Source organism: Falco naumanni, chromosome 1 (assembly GCF_017639655.2).
Source record: "Falco naumanni isolate bFalNau1 chromosome 1, bFalNau1.pat, whole genome shotgun sequence".
Classification (NCBI taxonomy): Eukaryota; Metazoa; Chordata; class Aves; order Falconiformes; family Falconidae; genus Falco; species Falco naumanni.
Genome location: NC_054054.1, coordinates 7,686,556 through 7,705,424, shown reverse-complemented (window position 1 = coordinate 7,705,424; position 18,869 = coordinate 7,686,556). Strand labels below are relative to the sequence as shown.

General features: G+C 39.3%; 1 protein-coding gene across 1 annotated transcript; it reads right to left on the bottom strand.

The window, feature by feature from the left end:
* Window positions 1-1,015: 1,015 nt before the first annotated feature.
* Window positions 1,016-18,855, bottom strand: PLK4 (polo like kinase 4). Its single transcript, XM_040614021.1, has 16 exons — window positions 18,664-18,855; window positions 17,741-17,836; window positions 16,893-16,988; window positions 16,684-16,798; window positions 13,718-14,747; window positions 11,606-11,706; window positions 9,668-10,041; window positions 8,708-8,812; window positions 8,233-8,335; window positions 7,229-7,378; window positions 6,183-6,313; window positions 5,210-5,301; window positions 4,690-4,831; window positions 2,879-3,019; window positions 1,928-2,034; window positions 1,016-1,168 (listed from the first exon to the last, which is right to left on the bottom strand). Exons 1-16 carry the CDS (start codon window positions 18,691-18,693, stop codon window positions 1,069-1,071), a joined length of 2,913 nt encoding a protein of 970 aa, XP_040469955.1. The 5' UTR covers window positions 18,694-18,855; the 3' UTR covers window positions 1,016-1,068.
* Window positions 18,856-18,869: the final 14 nt, after the last annotated feature.

Genomic DNA, 18,869 nt, shown 5'->3' with positions numbered 1-18,869 from the left:
CGCTCCCCTGAACCTCCACCCTCCTTGCTGCTGCCACCTTTTCAGATTTCACTCTTCCTTACACAGCAGGAGAAAGGGTTTTGCTGAGAAGATATGTTGGAGTATTTAAGTATGACTATAAGCAGCATCAGGAATGCTACCACACTAAGAAAAATGCTTTAGAAAAAAAAAGGTACTATTAGTGCTACTCCAGTTTGTTAGTGTGCTTCATTGTGTAAGACAAGGTAAAAGTATCTTAAGTTAATAAAATTCCTACAAAGTAATAACCTAAGTTACTACAGTAGGTGCAGTTTGTTTTCCTATCTATGTGCTCCTGGTTTTACTCATGTGTAGGCCAAAGGTAAGATCTGAACATGCAAACTACAGTGCACTTGCAGGCCAGAAGTAACTTCTGCAATAGCTTTATACCACTGCTCCAAGTTTCACGCAGCCCTGAACTCCCAACCTCTGATGCTCTAAGATACCAGATCAGTTCCTGTTATAAATTGTGGTTAATACTACAGAGAAAAGGGCTCTCACCCAACCATCACTTGAACATGAAACAAACAAATAGGTCTGGACAATTGCCACTGGATTTAATTTTTTTTTTTCCGTATAAAATGCTTGTGCAAGAAAGTTAAAAGCTGATGCTACAAAAAATAAAAACAGTTGTAAAACATATACATATTTACATATATTACTTGTAAGACAAAAATACAAGTTATTTACAAATACAAACACATCAAGAGCACAGATGCATTTTCCTTGATTGTTGGCACCAAATAAGCACTGGGCGTAAAAAAAATACAACAGATTCAGAATATTTCCAAGTACTTGATGCTATCTAGAACTAAGTTGCTCAAAGTTTTACTTGAGCAAGTTTATCCATCATTTTGAGGAAAAAATGCTTTGTATGATACTTTACAAGCAATTTGCTACACAGAAACAGAGCAACCTTCCCCTTCCTATTTTTTTTTTACCAGCTTTTGAATGAATTTCTGCATAAGCTCAGTAAGATCAGTCACATCACTTGAAAGTCAGTAAGTGGGTTTATTAAGCTCTTGTGTCCTGACACCTGCACTGCTTTAATTAGCAGGGACCAGCTGGGTTGGTAAACATCACAAGAATAGAAGACAGACAGTGCAGCTTCTCTTTGATGTATTCTGGCAACTTATCGTTTTCTCCATACCTAGAAAGACAAATAAGCAAGAAAAATTTAGATGCTTGAAATAAATTTCAGGACAGTATAATTATTTCAAAACCCGAGTGGTTTGCCTATTTACAGGCAAGCAGATTTTAAGTATACCTAGACACACTGATTGAGCTTGATGGCTTAAATCCAGGCTCCCGTTCCATATATGTATTTAACTGAAAAAAGCACTTCAGATAAATATCTAAACCATGCATCAAGCTGTAATACCATCTGAACCAACTGTCTGTTATGGTCTTGAACATTGCACAAAGGAAGCACGGTACTGAATGGCTGCGTTTGTGTGGGAAGTGCCTAGTAGCCAAAAGATGGGCAAAACTTCACCTGAGCACTTCAGGTCTATGCATCAGTGGTGGCATGTTATCTCCCTAATCTAGCAGCGTCTTGGGGGAGGGGAATAATAAAACCTTATTTTTCTTCCCCTCCCTCTTTTAAATACTATACAGCAATAGTGGCTATACTCTAGAGACCAAGTAGATGCATTCCCAGTTTGTTTGGGGTTTTTTGGGGGGTTTTTTGTTGGTTTGTTTTTTTTTAAATTGATTTGTTATGCAGAGTTCAGTCAAAGCTGTAGATCCTTCTCTTCATTTATCAAGCTTATATAAAGCTAATCAACCAACAAGTAATGGAAAAGCTAAACTTTAACATTTACAAAATGCGTAGCAGCCATGAAGTTTATGTTTAACAGCTTTGTACCAACAGCAGACTGGGCTGTTTTTATAGCAGTGATGGACTCACCTAGTTGTCTGGCCATCTGGAGATGTGTAAGTGATAGAAGAAACACCTGCCTGGGCTACCAGTTGGGATCCGTCGTTAAACTGAACCCACACCGCTCCACTGGTCAGCTAACAAAAGAAGTTGCATTACGGTTTGACACATAAAATACAAGATTGTGTACCTAGAGTTTTTCTAATTGAAAATTATTCAGAATTGCTGAAGTGACTTGGGTATCTTGGTCAGTCTTTTAAAGATTGCGTGTGTACTACTTTGGAGTAAGTAGTCTTACGCAGTCTCAAGAGTCAGACTTCCAAAGGTTTCAGATACTCGGCTTCAGTCATCCTTTTTCAATGAGAGTTAAACGAAGAAGTGCCTTTAACCACGCCTAAAGGCATTTTAATAAGGACCAAACGTAAAACAGAAGATGCATCTGTGAGAGTTCAGAGCCATATACATTTTAAGGTTTATATATGTAAAGCAAACTTCTGTTAGGACAGGAAGCTACTTTATCTGGATTGCAGAGAACAACTTTTACATCTAAAGCTGGTCCCACAGAAAAGCAGAGGAAAAATTTCTATGGAAACAGCTTTTCCTGTTGGACAGGCGGATTCATTCTTCTTGTATAGATCTGGTAAAAACACTTCGTCATGACACCTTTAAATTTCTGTCCACTAATGCAGATGTAACAGCTTTGATTTTTTACTAGAGTCAGATTTAGATGACTGAAGACACTAAAATAGGCAATAACCATCCCAGGAAAATTGTGATAACTAAAGCACTGTCCTGTTTATCTAGGACACTTACTTGGAAGAATCTTTCCACATAACAATTTTCAGATTTAAACTGTAACAGAGCATAGCTGAATGTATTCCTCACAGATCAAGTTCAAAGTAAATTACTTAAAAATACATATCTCAAGTTTAATAGGAAAAAATAACAGACACCCCTCCTTTATCAGAATTCACTTCTCACCTGAGAAGCCCAACCAACATTTTTCACGAAGACAGATTTTAGAAGTTGGGCTGAATTTGGACTGCATTCCGTTTGATGAACAGAGGAGCACGTCGTTTCAGCAGCATTTGTCATAAACGCAGACTTTTCATACGACACCACCTAAAACCCAGAAATGCACAGTATTAGCAGCCTTAGTATTCATCCAACAGATTATGTACTAGCTGTAGGGGTTAATTACCACCTGTTTTAATCTTCTCATACACACAGACAGATTTAGTCTATATGCTTCATTTAACACCATTACATTCTAAAAACGCCACAGGATTCCATATGACTTCCTCAGTATTATGACTGTTTTTCTTGCACTGCCCTGTACTCAAAGGAATCGCTTTCCCTAAGTGATGTTTTTCTAATAAAGCCCCATTTTTCCTTATTTAACTGTCGGAAAATACTGTCCATCTTCAACAAAAATGTTCAGCACATGTTAGATTACAAAATAGCCCTCATCCCAATGACCACTTGGCCAATATTTTACAAAAACATGGATGTTACTCTTAATTGGAAACTAGAATATTAAACATGAATAGAAGAATTCTACAGCACATACAGTCTGTTATGAACAGAAGAACAACAGAGGCTCAAACATCGGAGGTCTTCAGGACAAGGCCACTACCACTGTCTAGGAGGAACACATCTGCTTCTGTAAAAGTTCTGCTACTCAGATACCTCCTCCCATAGTCAGAGAGATGACAAATGAGGCGGGCTTAGCAGGATTTAAGATTCAGGGTTCAGTGAAAAGGTACAAGTCAGAAGATGCCTCTGAAATAGGACAGCTTGGTCAGGAAAGAGATTAGGATCCAGATAGTTACAGGAACCTGAAAGAAACGTCTTGTACCTCAGGATATACACATCTAGTTCAAGTATAAAGAAACTGATAAGAGTCAAGGGTTAACACCGAAAGGCAACCAGCTATTGTGTTATTTTGCTTAGAAATACGTACTTCAGAGGAGAATGCAAACAGAGAAAGTCTTACAAAAGACCCAAGCGTTTGCTATATGGCACACCAAGAATGAGTCTGAATGCTGAACCCTCAAGTTAGAGCTCCGGTGGTGGGTATCCTTAAGTCAGCGTAAAGATCAACACTAATACTGAAGCCCTAAAGAATTTTTGTTGCCAGGTTCATTTCAGTCAAGCAACAACTGCGCTAAGGGCATGTGCTGCACAACCGAAGGACAGAGATGCAGAGCCACTTAAGTTCAACGAAGTTCACAATACAGTCTCAGCGTGCCGAGACCCCAGTACAATTCAGTCAGCTGGGGATCCTGTATCAGGGCTGTGATGCAGCAGTTGAAGCTTTGAGGGGCTTTTAAACAAGCTAGATGAAATCGCACACAAAACCTTTTTGGCTATACGTATATAAAAAAAGTGTAATTGTAAATATATTTATACACACTAACACTTGATTATTTCAGAATGACCTCAAGTGTAATATCCTTCGTGACGACCATGCCATACACAGGCCTGAGGGCACCTCAGAGCTCTCCAAAACAAATTGAAGACAGTGCTGTACAACAGGAGTAAGCAATTCCCAAACTATGTTCCCAGGAGGCATTTGTGCTAAAGTTTTGGAGGATCTTGATTTCTCAGATAGTCTTAAATCCAGATACCCAGCCAGTTAAACTCAAAGTTAACATTTCTAATCAATATGCTCACAAACGGCTAACAAGAGCCTACATCCTTACAAATGTTCATCCATTAGTTCAAATACAAAAAAAATATTTGAATTCCTACTGATGAGTAGTTTCCACTGTATGTTCTTGTGTACTTACAGGAGGAGTACAGTTTGGAGTTTGAACTGGAGTAGAACTGGCAGCTGTATTTCTATCCAGTGCCATAACTTCTTTCAAACAGTTTGTATTGTCCAACAGCGGAGGTGCTACAGCCTGTGGCGATTCACTATTGCCAGGTTTTCTGGAAAAATAGCGAGACAAATTGGGAAAAGGTCTGTTCAAAAACGAATAAAGGAACAAGTGAGGACAAAATAGCTTTTCCTTCAGTTTCCCGTGGACTGTACAAAGCACCTGATGGCAACGGTCTTCCGCAGAACTGTTTTTACATGTGCCGTTAGCCTGGTTTAATCCTAAATCCACAAGTGTATGTTGTCCTAGGATCAAAGGGGGCTTCGCAGGTCCAAAATAAGGTGTTCATATATGCTATCAAGTTAATATTTATCTTGCTAATGACTATAAGCCTCTGTTAAGCAACCCTGGCTTCTGCAAACATTAGCTGCATAAAGCTGCTTAGTGGGAGTATTCAAATGTATAAGTATTTTCAAGTTAAATATACTACCTTCCAACAATTATTGGGAAAAATGGAACACTTTCACTCTTTTTTTCTTCCTCCAAAATGGCAGATTCCAGTGCAAGGCATATACGATGTCCCTAGAATTAGAAGGATCTTGTTAAAAAGTTTTTAATTGAAAACAATATAACCATTTCCTACACGTTTAGCACGGCAGGCGAGCCTACACAAGAAATGCTTTTTTCAGGGGTACTGAGTATCAGTAATAGCTGCACTATGGAGGCAATTAAAAAAGCTTTACTACAGCCTGTAACTATACTACTCCCTGTAACTTCAGCACATCTGGAATTATGCTCTTAATCATCACTTCTTCCCTTTTAGTAGAGCTAGACAGAGGACTAGAAGCCCCCTGAATTCTATTCCAGAAAACAAAAGAACTTAAAGAAGACTGAATAGGAAATTTGCACTGTATTTTTACTGTTTCTTAAGTTCATAAGACAAAAAAATTACTCATGACTGTTAACTGGATGACCTGCCTAAAGGGATAGAAAGCACAGCAGGCAGGCCAGTTAAACACTTGGCAGGTTTTTGTGCTTGTTTTGGGGTGTTTTTTTTCAGGGGGGTTGCAGGGTGGAGTGGAGCTTTGTGTGTGTGTTTTTTCTGTTGGTTTTTTTTTTGTTTTCTTTTGGGGAGAAGTATGTGTTTAGGTTGTTTGTTTTGAGGTTTTTTAAACTTGTATAAAGCAGTTTCATTTGTTCTGTTTAACCCTGTACACACTAGTAAGAATTTCCTAACATTCTTCCCATAAGGCATTGTTAATGTAGAGGCAACAGGGATACTCACTCTTATAAAAAACCCAACAAAAACAACAAACCCCACACTTCTTCATCCCTCCTTATTAGTGTAAATTTGGGGGAAAAAAAAATATGAAAAACAACATCAGAAGCACATTTGTGAAAAAGAAAGTGAATTTTCAGGTAGTTGCTTTGCACTGGAAAAATGTCTACATAGAACAGCGTACCTCATTTGCATGATCCATATAAGCTTGTATTTCCTTCTTCAAACCTGCTTCGCTTTCTCCTTTCAAAGTGAAAGATTTCCCTGATTTTTCAATCACACGAGTTATACCAGCTGTCTTGTGTATCTTTGCTCCTGTAAAAAAACCCATAAAAACTTCTACTGTGAATCGTATATCAGCTTCTATAAAATACAGATTTCTGCCATTACATTCTAAAGTGTACCTCACTGACTTAATTACTGCAAGAATAAAACCACTCCTGTGTGAGCTCTATGTCTAGCAGACATAAAGAGCCACTTAAACTGGAACTATGATGTTAACGTAATGCCCTCTGTGGCCAAAGATTACTACTTAAGTGGGATGAATAATGTGTTTATTACATATTTTAAGAACTACCTTTCTAAACAATCTGAGGCAATATTAAAGTCTGTAACAGCATTGCCAAAAATTGGTTAAGCAGGCTTTATCAGCGTTTGAATGTCATTGTAAGAGAGACGCCCATTCTTTCAATAGCGCTTCCACAATGAAACAAAGCTGTTAAGTCTTTTTTTTTTTTATTTGTCACAAATTCTGTTGAGGTACGTCTACGCATATAGCAAGTCATCCTAATTGATTGTAGCCTACAGTGAAAAAACCATCATCAGTGCAGTCTAGTTTATGACGGGTACAGTTGGAAAAGGCAGCCAATTGCTTTCTCCAGTCAATGTTCATGGTACTATTATTACCTCAGTCAACAATGGAAAGCTTGGAGTATGGACACACCTTTCCCTAAGTTAACTATCAAATGTAGATTCAAAGAAGAGCTCATGAATAAAAACAAGGCGTAATTTAAATAACACTTTTGTAACATGTACTCCCTGAAGAAGATATCAGTAAACAACTAATGAATAACAAACTGATCTGCAAGTGCTAGAATAAAGACAGAGTGGCAAATAAAAACCCAAAGGTTCTAGTATTGTCTTCAACCTGAAGTTTAGCATTTGGCAATATTCTAGTGCACCTTTAACACCACAGTAACTATTTGCACAATTGCCAAAACGAATACATACCGTCATAAAAACAGACTTCAACATCTGCAGTGGGCGAGTTTTCCATCAACATGCACTTGGCATATCTTGTGTAGAACGTAACTTTGGGGGTTTTTGTTCTCACCAACTGCACAAACTTGGCTGCATACTGGTATTTTTTCCAGTACTTTTCTAAAAAAAGAAAATTTAAAAGCTTTTGATCTGAGTACTTTCAGCTATCAAATACATATTTTAAGTGACTTCCCTCTGAGCTGGTGCACAGCGTTTAACAAAAAAAGTAGTGAGCAACATTTCAGTACTTTACAGAAGTATATTCAAAGAAACTGACTTATTTTCACCAACTATTAGAAAAGTGTGTATCTTCAATAGCTTCACTTGAATAGCTTCAATTAACATTGTTCAAAACCTAAACAACATAGTGAAGTGCTGCATATACCGTTCAACTAGATATCGTGGTCCAGACGGCTTCCTGGCTTTACATAAAACCTAACTTTGATGTCTAATTAGCAGAAAAGGCTGCTTGTCTCTTAAGAGCTTACAGTTAGCTTATACTTGTTCTTCAGCTGACTACATTAAATACTTTGTCAATGCTTTCAAATATGTGTTTTTCCCCTTCCTCCCCAAGCTATGAGCGTTAGGAAGCACAAGGTAAAGTTGCTGGTTTAAAAATGACTCCATTGTATTTTTCCACTCATACGTAAACAGTTTCCAATATGAACAAGGAGAACATTATGAAAGCTTTAATTTTAGTACACTATAATAGAGTGTATTATATAGGGGTAAGTGACTCCTTCTAACTTCCATGCAAAATGAATGTAAACCTGCAGGTTTACACTTTCTTGCGAAGTTTCAAAAATACAGTTCCCAGTTAAACTGTAGTTTGAATCTTATTCTGAAAGGATTTTTATCTTCACAATCTGAAAAGTAGCAGCTAAAAGCCAAAGTCTCAAACAACATTCTCTTTTTTTTTTTTTTTTTTTAAAGTCACATTAACCATCATAATTTTAAAATAAATTTCAAGTTACCTGGCAAGTTGTCAAAATTATACATACAGATGCCTTCAGGAGGAGCTGGAGGTCTGTCATCAAGAAGGAAACCTCTTCCTTCATTTGGATGATACACTGCAATCTATAAAAAGGGGAAAAAAACAAAAAGTGTTTATAGTTGCAACTTACTACAGCACTCCCTACTTCAACAGGTATGGAAATAACCAGTTTAATTACTTACCATATTGCTCTATTCCTCTAAGTAATTATTTAACAGCACCAGTTTTTCAACAATACTTCACCTATTCCAAAAGTTAAGCCTAATTTTGCTCTGAAAGAATTGCTGACTACCTATATTTGTATGGCTGTACTACAGGGAAAAAAAAAAGGAGTTTATAGCTATGCATATGTAAATATTGCATTTCCAAACAAATAAACACTTAAATGAAAATAAAAAAAAATTCTGAAAGAACAGAATACTCTAAGCCCGACAGTGAAGAAACTGAAAACATACCACATTTCCATCACAAGATATTCTGAGAACTTCTTTCACAAGTTCTTGTGGATGGTGTTCTTTTAGAAACTCCATACACACTTCCCCGGTATCTAGAATGCTCACCTAAAATATTTTAAATGCAGAAATTAAAAAACTTTAGTTTCTAGCAAGATAAGGTAACATTTCTTTCCACAAATGCTTTAAAAAACCATTGGTTTATTTTTCCTCAAATGCACTGCAAACTTATGCTACTTACAGTAACTTGTCTTAGTAGTGCTATTAAAGCAGAACACTGCAACGTGACTGATGGTTATAAGCCTGGTCAGTGAGGGTGGGGCTTCTTAAGTGACTAATCAAAGACAGGTCAGCTCTATTATGTTCTTTTTCAAAAAAAGAAATTGGGGGTGGGGGGAAGCATGACAGGATGAACAAGATTATAAGAAATGGAACAACAGGCGATACCAGGAACAAGCCAACCAGAAAAACGTAAAGTGATGATCAGTAAGGATTAATAGAATTTGTTTTGCTTCCTCACCCACAAGACAGGGAAAAAGCAGTGCTATAGGAAAAAGTTTCAAGTTTGTACTTGAGAGCAAGACTCTTCATTTCTAATTCAGCTATTTATCTGATCTGTAGAAGTGTTTTATGTATTTGACATAGTTAATCTTAAGTGCAACTGTACAGCTAAGCAGGACTAAGTTTCAGAACAGTAAGTAGTATATATGCACTTAATATTTGCTATGTCTACCTACAGCTTCTTTGCTTGTAAGCTAAAAGCAATGCCACGTCACTGCAGGTAGTGACCACGAGAGCTCCATACACAAAAATTAAGATGCATCTTACCAATGTAACTTTAAATTAGGTCATTATAGATTGTTTTCTAAAAACAAATGCTTCTAGTTTACCAAGTGATTTTTAAGTATGAAATACAGTGTGACTATCTCTTACGTTGCTTCCATTTTAGGAACTGATACATACCACTGCATTTTTCGTTTTTTGCCTGATTGGTTTTAGCCTGTGAGCATTGAGAGGCGATACTATACTTCGCAGTGTAGGTTTCTGATGTGCTGGTGGTTCTTTGCCCCACGTTTGGTTTTGTTCTGAAGTTGACCAAAGGCCACATGCAGAAGACGGTTGAATTTTGTCAGGTTTGCAGAGAACGCCAGGGATGTATTTCTTAGGGTTTCTCTGGTGTAAAGAATGTGGATAGTCAACAGATGCATCGTGATTCCTTATATCTTTTAAGGTGTTCCATGTATTTCTTGATGCATCTTGCTGCATATCCAGATGATAACGAAAACCTCCATGTGCATTACTGTTGCCAGTTAGGTCTGCAGGTGGTCTCAGCGGAACTGAAAGAATCATAAAGGTACGTTATAGATTTGAAGTCACAGTCAGAAGAAAAAAAAATGCTATTATGTTTTTATAAGCTTTCCAAAATATCATCTTAGAAGGCTTAAGTGGAGAATGGGATTTCTTTAATCCTCAGTCCAAATCATTAGGCTATGACTTTAGCACCAATCAATACCAGTGTTAACAAAATTCCAATGCTGCTTAAAAGAAAGTTACGAAATTTCAGTTATGATGGCCTTCAGTCTTAACATACAGCAAATCATTCTGCAAAACCATTTATAAACAAACTACTATTTCAAATAGATACTTAAACAAGAATTAGTTTACTCCACCAAAACACAGTTTACCTGCCATTCAGATAACTGCTAGTACCAAGTTTCATTTAAGTTTCAGCTTATTTAACTAGTGTTTCAGCATCAACCAGAAGTTTTGGTACTCAAGATGTTAAATGAATCCTCTAAACCTCTTGTTTTATTTCCAATCACTTGTTAAAAGACAAAAAACTATTTTTGTATTTAAACTTCTTATAACTGCTTCCCTAGTTTTGATATTTAAGCCCTTGATCAACTTTCATCCCACCTACCTAAGTACTGCACTCCTCCTGCCATATTGCAGGACAGTTGAAAAGGGACTAAAAATTAAAACAGGATTATTCAGACCATATGTCATGCAAGTTCAATTCCCTGTAGACAGGAAGGGAAGGAGTCCAATAATATCAAAACAAAAGAAGGCCAGAATGGATTTGTGATTTTGATTTATGATTAAATTACATTATTTGTAAACGATGTAACATGATGCACGACAAAGAACACCTCCTTCCCTCCTGTGTCTTTTGTCCTTTCCTCCACCCCTCCGTCTGCAGCCTCATTATCTTTCTCATTCACTAAGGTCCCATTTTCTCTTAAGGAGTATTTACACAACTAAATTAACAGAGCTTTTGATTCACCTGCCTATCTTTTGTCCCATGTTTATAGTTAGACATTTCAAGTCACAACTGAATAATTACGGCAGGTTCTAGAATGGTTTTCCTTTTTTTTTTAAATTGCTAAAATACTAAAAGAGAACAACCTCATTTCAGGAAGTTAAGTATTCAAATTCAATGTACAATTTCTTCAACTCTTACAAAGGCAGTTAGATACAATTCATTATACCAAGCCAACAGCTTAAGAGGAACACTAACTACAGAACCTTCTGAAATTAATTCCTACCTCATGAAACTGAAGCATTACAGCTTAGACCAAAAGAGAAGACAAAACAACGTTTCCAGTGGGCAATTCCTTGCTTAAGAATGAGTCTACAGATCAGCGATGCTGGAAATCAATCTGTGTCAAACAAGTCAATTTAGGGTCTCCCATGCTTTTCGTTCAGAAATGGAAAGTAGCCTCTGTTAACATCCAGTCACTGTTATGTCAGATGCCAGCCTTATATGCTGGTATCAGTTACTTGGCCATACAGACACTTCTGCTATAAGTTTAAAGTAATGAAATATAGAAAAACCCACAGAAACTGTTACGTCACTACTCCGGCTTGAGTACAAAAATAAACAACCGATTGATAACACACCATTTGTTTGCATGCTTCCAAGCCACTGCTGCATTGTTTCAGCCTGGGACTTCTGCTCTAACAAACCAACCTGGGGCTTCATTGTGCAGAGATAATTCGAGCTGAAAAAAGAAGTTACATATGTAATCAAGATTACATCAAAGACATTTGCACAGCAAAAATTATGTTACAGCTACAGAAACCACAACACTTTTAGAATATTGAAGAAACACAGGTGGCATTTCACAGCCCTAGACAGCTTAAAACGTGCTTCTTTTTTCATGGGGAATGTTCATTAGGTAAAGCATAAAAAAATAAAATACTGTTTCCAAATGGAATGAACAGTTTCAGCACAGATTTAAGCCTGTTAGCACTCACTAGTAGAGTCTTGGAACTGAGATATATGAACAAAAGAGCTATTGATAATGCGCCAGCTCTGGATGTTCACATATCTAGTTCTTAGTTCACAGTATAAGTAGGAAACAACCTTGAAGACGACACAGGGATGATGCACACGACCCCAGTGGCTCTCATTCAGCATCACACATATGAGCTGAAATACGTAGGCAATCACCTACATGTCACCTAATACACATCACCTAAAATAACTTGAGTTTACATAAACTATAGTAAATCCCAAATATTATCAAGATTTTTTACCAGCTTTTTAGACATATGTAGTCACAGGTGAACTCATAATCCAGACACTGAAAAATACACACAGAAACAGTTACTGTATCTGTTGCAAAGTCACACTAAGCTCCTGTGTGGTTGTCTGTTTCTATAGCCGGTATCTGTCTGTACTTTCATTTTGTGATGATCACCACTTTGGCATTGGCAAGGACTCAAGTCGTCATAAAAAAAAACTCAACCCAAAATAGAAGTATCTAATGTAAGTCTTGGAACCTTGCATTTATGATTGCTGTGCAGGCTAACTGTAGATGTAAGAGACTCTCCTATAATCAACCATGTAAAAACCAGTAGTAACCATTCAGTTAATCTGCACACTCATATTAGTATTCTGTCACTTCTACATTCAGTATGTCTTTATGTCATGGGGAAAACAAGCAAGCATTATGTTAACATTTGCACGTAAGAATTTCTTTTTGGATTCATCAAATATTTCTCAAACTAGAAAGAATGCACATGCCCACTGAACTTGCTGAACAGAGGCTTATGTCAAACACTCCATTTACTTTTTCTACTGGGCAAAATGCTTATTTGCATTTTTATGTAACTGATTTGCAAAAAGAAAAACATATTAAACCACCAAAGTTGCCACTTAATGTGGAGAGAAATGCAACAACTAAGATATGCAATAGCCCTTCTGTTAAAACAGGAAAGTGTTACTTGATACCCTGCTGAGGGAAAAAACAAAGCAAACTTCTGAGCATAGACTGAAGTTATCACAAAGGAGGACTCTATTTGTGTAGTAGTGTAGCTCAGAAGGTAAGGATGAGGTCTCCAACAACACTCTGGCATCAGTTGTAGATTTGATCCCCGAGTTGGTTTCTATCAGCTGGGGAAGTCCATCAATGTATACAAAGAAGCCAGGATATTAACCTAGAAACTACAACTAAGGACAGAACTAAGTCACAGATAGTTATCTTTGAGAATTATTTTCCTTTCTGGTACGCCAATTTTATAATCCATCACCTAATTTTGTATTTTTTTCTTCCTTTATCTTGTCTAAGCATAACAGAAAAGAACAGCAAAAAAAGCCAGAAAAAAACCCACACAACCAGAACAGAGCAGCAAGTTAAAGCATTGGTAATCACACTCTGAATGCCTTCTGGCCTAGTCTACATCTCTTCTACAAAGAATTAGTAAGGCTCTCTACTACAATTAGTGTGGGGAAAGAAACACTCTACTTGCTGCATATGGCAGTAAGCCAATAATAAGATTATTACCAGGATAAATAAAAGCTACAATAATAGATGGAGACTGAGATAGGAACAACGGGGAGGTAGACCTCTACATAGCAACAGCATTAACTATTGACCTCTCCTACTTGCTATTCAAGCTACAAGTGTAGACTTTGGACACTTACTACAGCTTAGTTACAGGAAAAAAATCACACATTTAACATATAAGGCAGCTCTAAATTTCATCTTAGGAAAAACTGTTTCTTACTGTGGTTGATCTTTTACAGGTGGAGATATTTGCCCTTCAAAAGAACCAGAACTACTAGAAGTCTTCTCCTTAAATATTTCTCCTATATCAGTATAGCTGTTCGCAGGTGAAAAGCACTCTGTATTTTCTCTTGTTCCTACTTTAGGCTTAGAAAGCAGTTCCACAGAGTGACATCTCTCAATATTTGATACGCCTTGAGTCTGACTACAGGATGTGCCAGACCTATCTGAAGAGTGGGCTCTTCGGAGGTAGCGTGAATGCGGTCTCTCTTCAGCAAGTTGCATTGTTCTTCCTCTGCCAGTTATGCCCACTTCTTTTCCCTGAATTCCCCATTGCTGGAAAGAGCCACTTCCATCTACTGACGAACTATTACTGGAATTCCTGGTTTTAGGAAAAAAAGTAATTTTGTTTGGGAGCGGCTGTCCAACTAACAGCTTCTTCTTTTCCTTCAAGCAACCACTGGTACTGATGCTGGAAGAACCTGTGAAGGTTGTAGAGATAGTCGCATTTCCACTGTCCATGGAATCTTCAGAAGTTCCCGAATCTTTACTCCGTGCAGAGCTACACCTGGACATAAAGGGATGATCCAACACAGAGGAAAGACTCAAACGATCTGCTGGATTTTTGCGAAGTAACCTATGTATAAGGTCCTGTGCCTCTCTTGATAAAAACGCTGGCATTTCATAATCTGCTAATACTACTTTATTCAGCGTATTCTTGACCGTGTCGGTGTCAAAAGGTGGCTTTCCAATAAGCAGAGTGTAAAACATACAGCCCAAAGACCACACATCAGATTCCAGTCCATGTGGACTCCTTGTGGCTATCTCAGGAGAAATGTAATTTGGAGTTCCACACATGGTATAATGCTTTTCATGAGGCATTTTCAGCTGAGTTGCTAGTCCAAAATCAGCAATCTTGACATTCATATTATTGGTGAGTAAGATGTTAGAAAGGGTGAGGTCCCGGTGCAGTATTCCATGAGAATGAAGATACAGCATACCTGTGATAATTTGATGCAAGAAGTGTCGGGCTGTCAAAACACAAAACCAGATGGTTTAGTTGTATAATTGAAATCATAGCTGTGAAAAGAACAACTTCATGCAGTCTGCTATCGGTCTTTTTTTTTTTTTTAATATCCTTGTAACATCGTCACTATTTAAGTGTCCTGGTAATGAGATTGAAATTAACTTTCTGCTTTTTCCTCTAAACAACATGGCACAATTATGTACAGAGTTCCTTAAAAAAAAAAAAAAAGGTGTTCTGTAATGCAGTAACCAGATTGGTTTTTTGCTGACACAATAATGTGAACAGAACTGGAATTACTTTCAATTGGCCTATACTTTTAAAATCAGGTTCCTCATTAAAAAAGTCGCCTCTCACTTTCAGAAACAGCAAATATACAAAATGAGGCAGCTTTGGATTATAATCTGCATGTAGTGAAATGTCTCCTGTATTTTATATTTTTTTTATAATTATCAAACTGGCAAGGCTAGTATTATTCCAATTTTTCAAAAACACCTACATTCACAATATTGGAATAGACTTTCTGTTCTATTACATTAGAAATTCAGGGAATATTTAAGAATTTTAGCTTACAGCAGGAATAACAAAACCTCATCCAGGCTGAAACAGCATCATTTATTACAATATCGCAATTACAGCAATCTTAAGAATCATTCTTTCTAGAGCAAATAATTTACAGCCTTCCTTCTCTTAGCAAAGTGAGGGCAAAGCAGGTAATAAATGTTAGCAGAAACCACTGCTTGGAGGAGAAGACTTCTTCATCCAGGTCAGTGGTTTACCAGCTTTTAGAACTAAGATACCATCAAGCGAACTCTTTCTGCTGGAAGAGACACAAATTAAAGAGATGATGCCGGTAGAGCAGTACCCCTTTAATCCAGTCCTGTGATCCAGGTTGTGAAAAATCCCTATCTGTAATTGCTTAACAGAACTATATTAGAAACTGATAAGAGAAGCAGGTAAACTGGAAGAACTGTGTAAGAGATGATCAGGTGCTACATTGCAAAGGCAATAACCACTGAATCCAGATCAGGTGAGACCAGACTAGCTTGTCTGGCTGTGCCCTCAAACATTATATACTGCAGCTTCTTTGCTGTCTTTTTTCTAAGTAGTGCTGTTCTGGTTAGGCTTCCAGTGGTCTGTGTTCTAACTGAAACCCTCTCTCTCAAAAAGAGCTGTAAGAAAATGGAGTATTAGTAAATTCATAAGATTAATTTTTTTCCAAGCCTTCTTGCTCAAAACAGTATTCAAAAGAGTAACATAGCCAATTTAAAAAGTTTTAGCATTACTCTGACAATGAACTCGGGGACAGACAAAATTTTCAGCACTCTCCATAAGAAATGGAGGTAAAAACCATAGTAGAATTTCTCTTCAATTGCCAGTCCTTCAAAAACTCTAGATGGAATGTCAAATTGGACACTTCCTTACTAACTCAGCCCTTAAGCAACACAGTTAAGAACATTACCTTCATTTCCATGCAGAGCTTAGACCACAGTAAATACTTCCAGTGATACCACATAAGGCAACCTATAACCTGGAAGGTTTTTAACTTGTGACACGTAATACAGTAATAGTGAGATGAAGAGATGCAACACAAAGAAAGCAGATGTGTGGATGTGAAGTTGCCAGTTCCCTTCTGTGGAACTTTTCAATCTTGACCTTCAACATAATTCTATGTACAAAAGTAAGCTCTACCTTCTACACACCTCTACCTTCCAAGATAACAGATTTTTTTTTTTTTAAACCCCAAGAACACACGCTACTGTAAAATGGCATAAACAGAAGCAAAAGTATACAGGAATTCAAGTGAATATATGTGTTACAGTAATCATTCTCTAGATTATCACTCAGCACAAGGTTTTAAGCTATAGAAACTGGTTCAGTGATGGCAGTTATAAATATTTTTACAGTAATGCAAAGAGAATTACACAAAAAAAAAGTCTCACCTTCTTCTTCTGAAAAGGGTTTCTTTCTGTTCTTTATGTATCTGCTCATTTCACCATTGTGACACATCTCAAGTATCAGGTATACATAATTGCTATCTTCAAAATAGTTATAAAGCTAGAATATAAAACAATGAAAAAATTGAAACACATTTTATAGACTATACAGCAAGTCACATATACAGTCTTCTCTACAAAAAAAAAATCCTTACCTCAAGTATAGATGGATGCTTTAGCTGACAATGTATTTTCACCTCATTTTGAACCCTCTGTACCATTCCAACTTTGTGCATGGCTTTTTTATCTATCTGTAAATGGATGAAAGAATATATTTCAAGCACCACAACATCAATTACATACATGTTAGTTTCAAGTGAACTTGACATTTTACACATTTGATGCATGTTGGCCTGAAAACTTCTAAGCAAGTGTCCACAGTTTAACCTAATTATGCTTTTAATGAACAAGTACCATAGATAGCTGGAGGAACACACAACTGTCTGAAAGAAGGTAAGCATTAATGTTTTCAATACTAACACCAATTAATTTTTTTTCTGAAATACTTAAGCAAACAAACCTAATTTAGCAGATATACTAAATATAGTTAACATTAAAAATGTAGCTAAATCAGAGTACTACAGATTACAAGTAGATCTGGCAAAACACCTGTGATGTGTGAATTTCCTTTGCAAACAGTTTGTCCTGGCAGTAAGGGAAATTTTTCAAGGCATTTCTTCCAGGACCTCTCCAGCCACAGGGATTCTAAGTGAAGCTTTTGTGATTACAAATTCCTGAATTAAAAATTATAGGACTGACTGTCCACACAGTGTTGAATATTTGAGCTTAGGTGCTTTTAACAGTAAAGTAAGCATTTCTCTTAATTATTTGTATAGTCTACTTTGTTGCACTGCATCTTTCAGGATCGAATCCTAATCTAGGTATCGTTAGATACAAACAAGCAATCCAGGCATGAATGTCCAATTGCCTAACTCCAACCTGTTGCAACTTGCCCATGTTTAGTCTCTCTGAAGCCAGAGACTTCCTTGGCTGGCTGCCTTACCATTTTGATAGCCACTTCCAGTCCGGTTTTCAGGGACACTGCTCTGTAGACCCCTGCGAAGGAGCCCTTCCCCAGGAGGTTGCCCACCTTGAAATCCTGCAACACGAGCAAATAAGTCATCGCCCTCAGCCCCAGCCCAGGTTTTGATGCCCCTCTCCCGATACGTAGAGATCTCGCCCTCGAGATGGGGCCCCACACCCCTGATGCCAGGGCAAACCCTCAGCCGCCGCCGGGGTGCCCGGGGGGTACCTGGACGGAGCCCTCCGGGCCGCACCGCACACCCCGCGGCATCGTCCTCCCCACCCGGCGGTCGCCTCGCACTGGCACCGGCGCTGCCCGCGGCGGATCGGCGCCGCCACCTTCCCGCCGCCTCTCCCGCCGCTCCCGGGGGGCAACAGACATCCGCCCCCACTCCCGCTGCTATGGCAGCGGCTGGGGAGCGACCGCCGGCCCGCCCCGCAAACACAGGGCCTGGGCACCGCCCGGCTCCTGGGCAGCCCACCGGGGCGGCTGCCGCTCTCCCGCCGGGTGTCATCGCCCGGGGGCGCTCCGCCCGGGCCCCCCCGCGAGTGGGTAAACGAGGCTTCACGGCTCGAGCCCGGGGGCGGGTGGCGGGACCGGCGGGCTGAGGCCCTACGGCCGCTCCCCCAACGGCCCGACCCCAGAGGCGCCTGGGGGTCCAGCCCACCTCAGCCCGCCGGGCCGCACCCGCAGCAGGAGGGCGCGGTGGTGCGGGCGGGCCTGGGAGGAGCCCCGCTCGACGCCCCGGCGGCCACCTCCCACAAACAAGCCGCCCGAGAGAGAGCCGAGCCGGCACCGGGCCCCCGCCTGGCCTCTCCCCGCCACCGGCCCCACAACCCCGGCAAATGGCGGGGCGGCCCCGGCCAGGCCCGCAGGTGGCGGGAGGGGGCTGGGTTCCGCACCTCTATTTTCTCGCCGATGCAGGTCGCCATGGCGCCGGTCGCTCTCCCCGGTTCCCGCTACAGGTTCTCCTCAGGACCTCGACCGCGACTCGCCATCACGGTGCCCTCCGCCGCCCGCCTCGGCCCAGGCCCGCTGGCTCCGGGGCCCGGCGGCCGCTCCCCTCCCCCAGCGCCTCCATTTTGAAAAATCGCGCCGTTACCCCCCG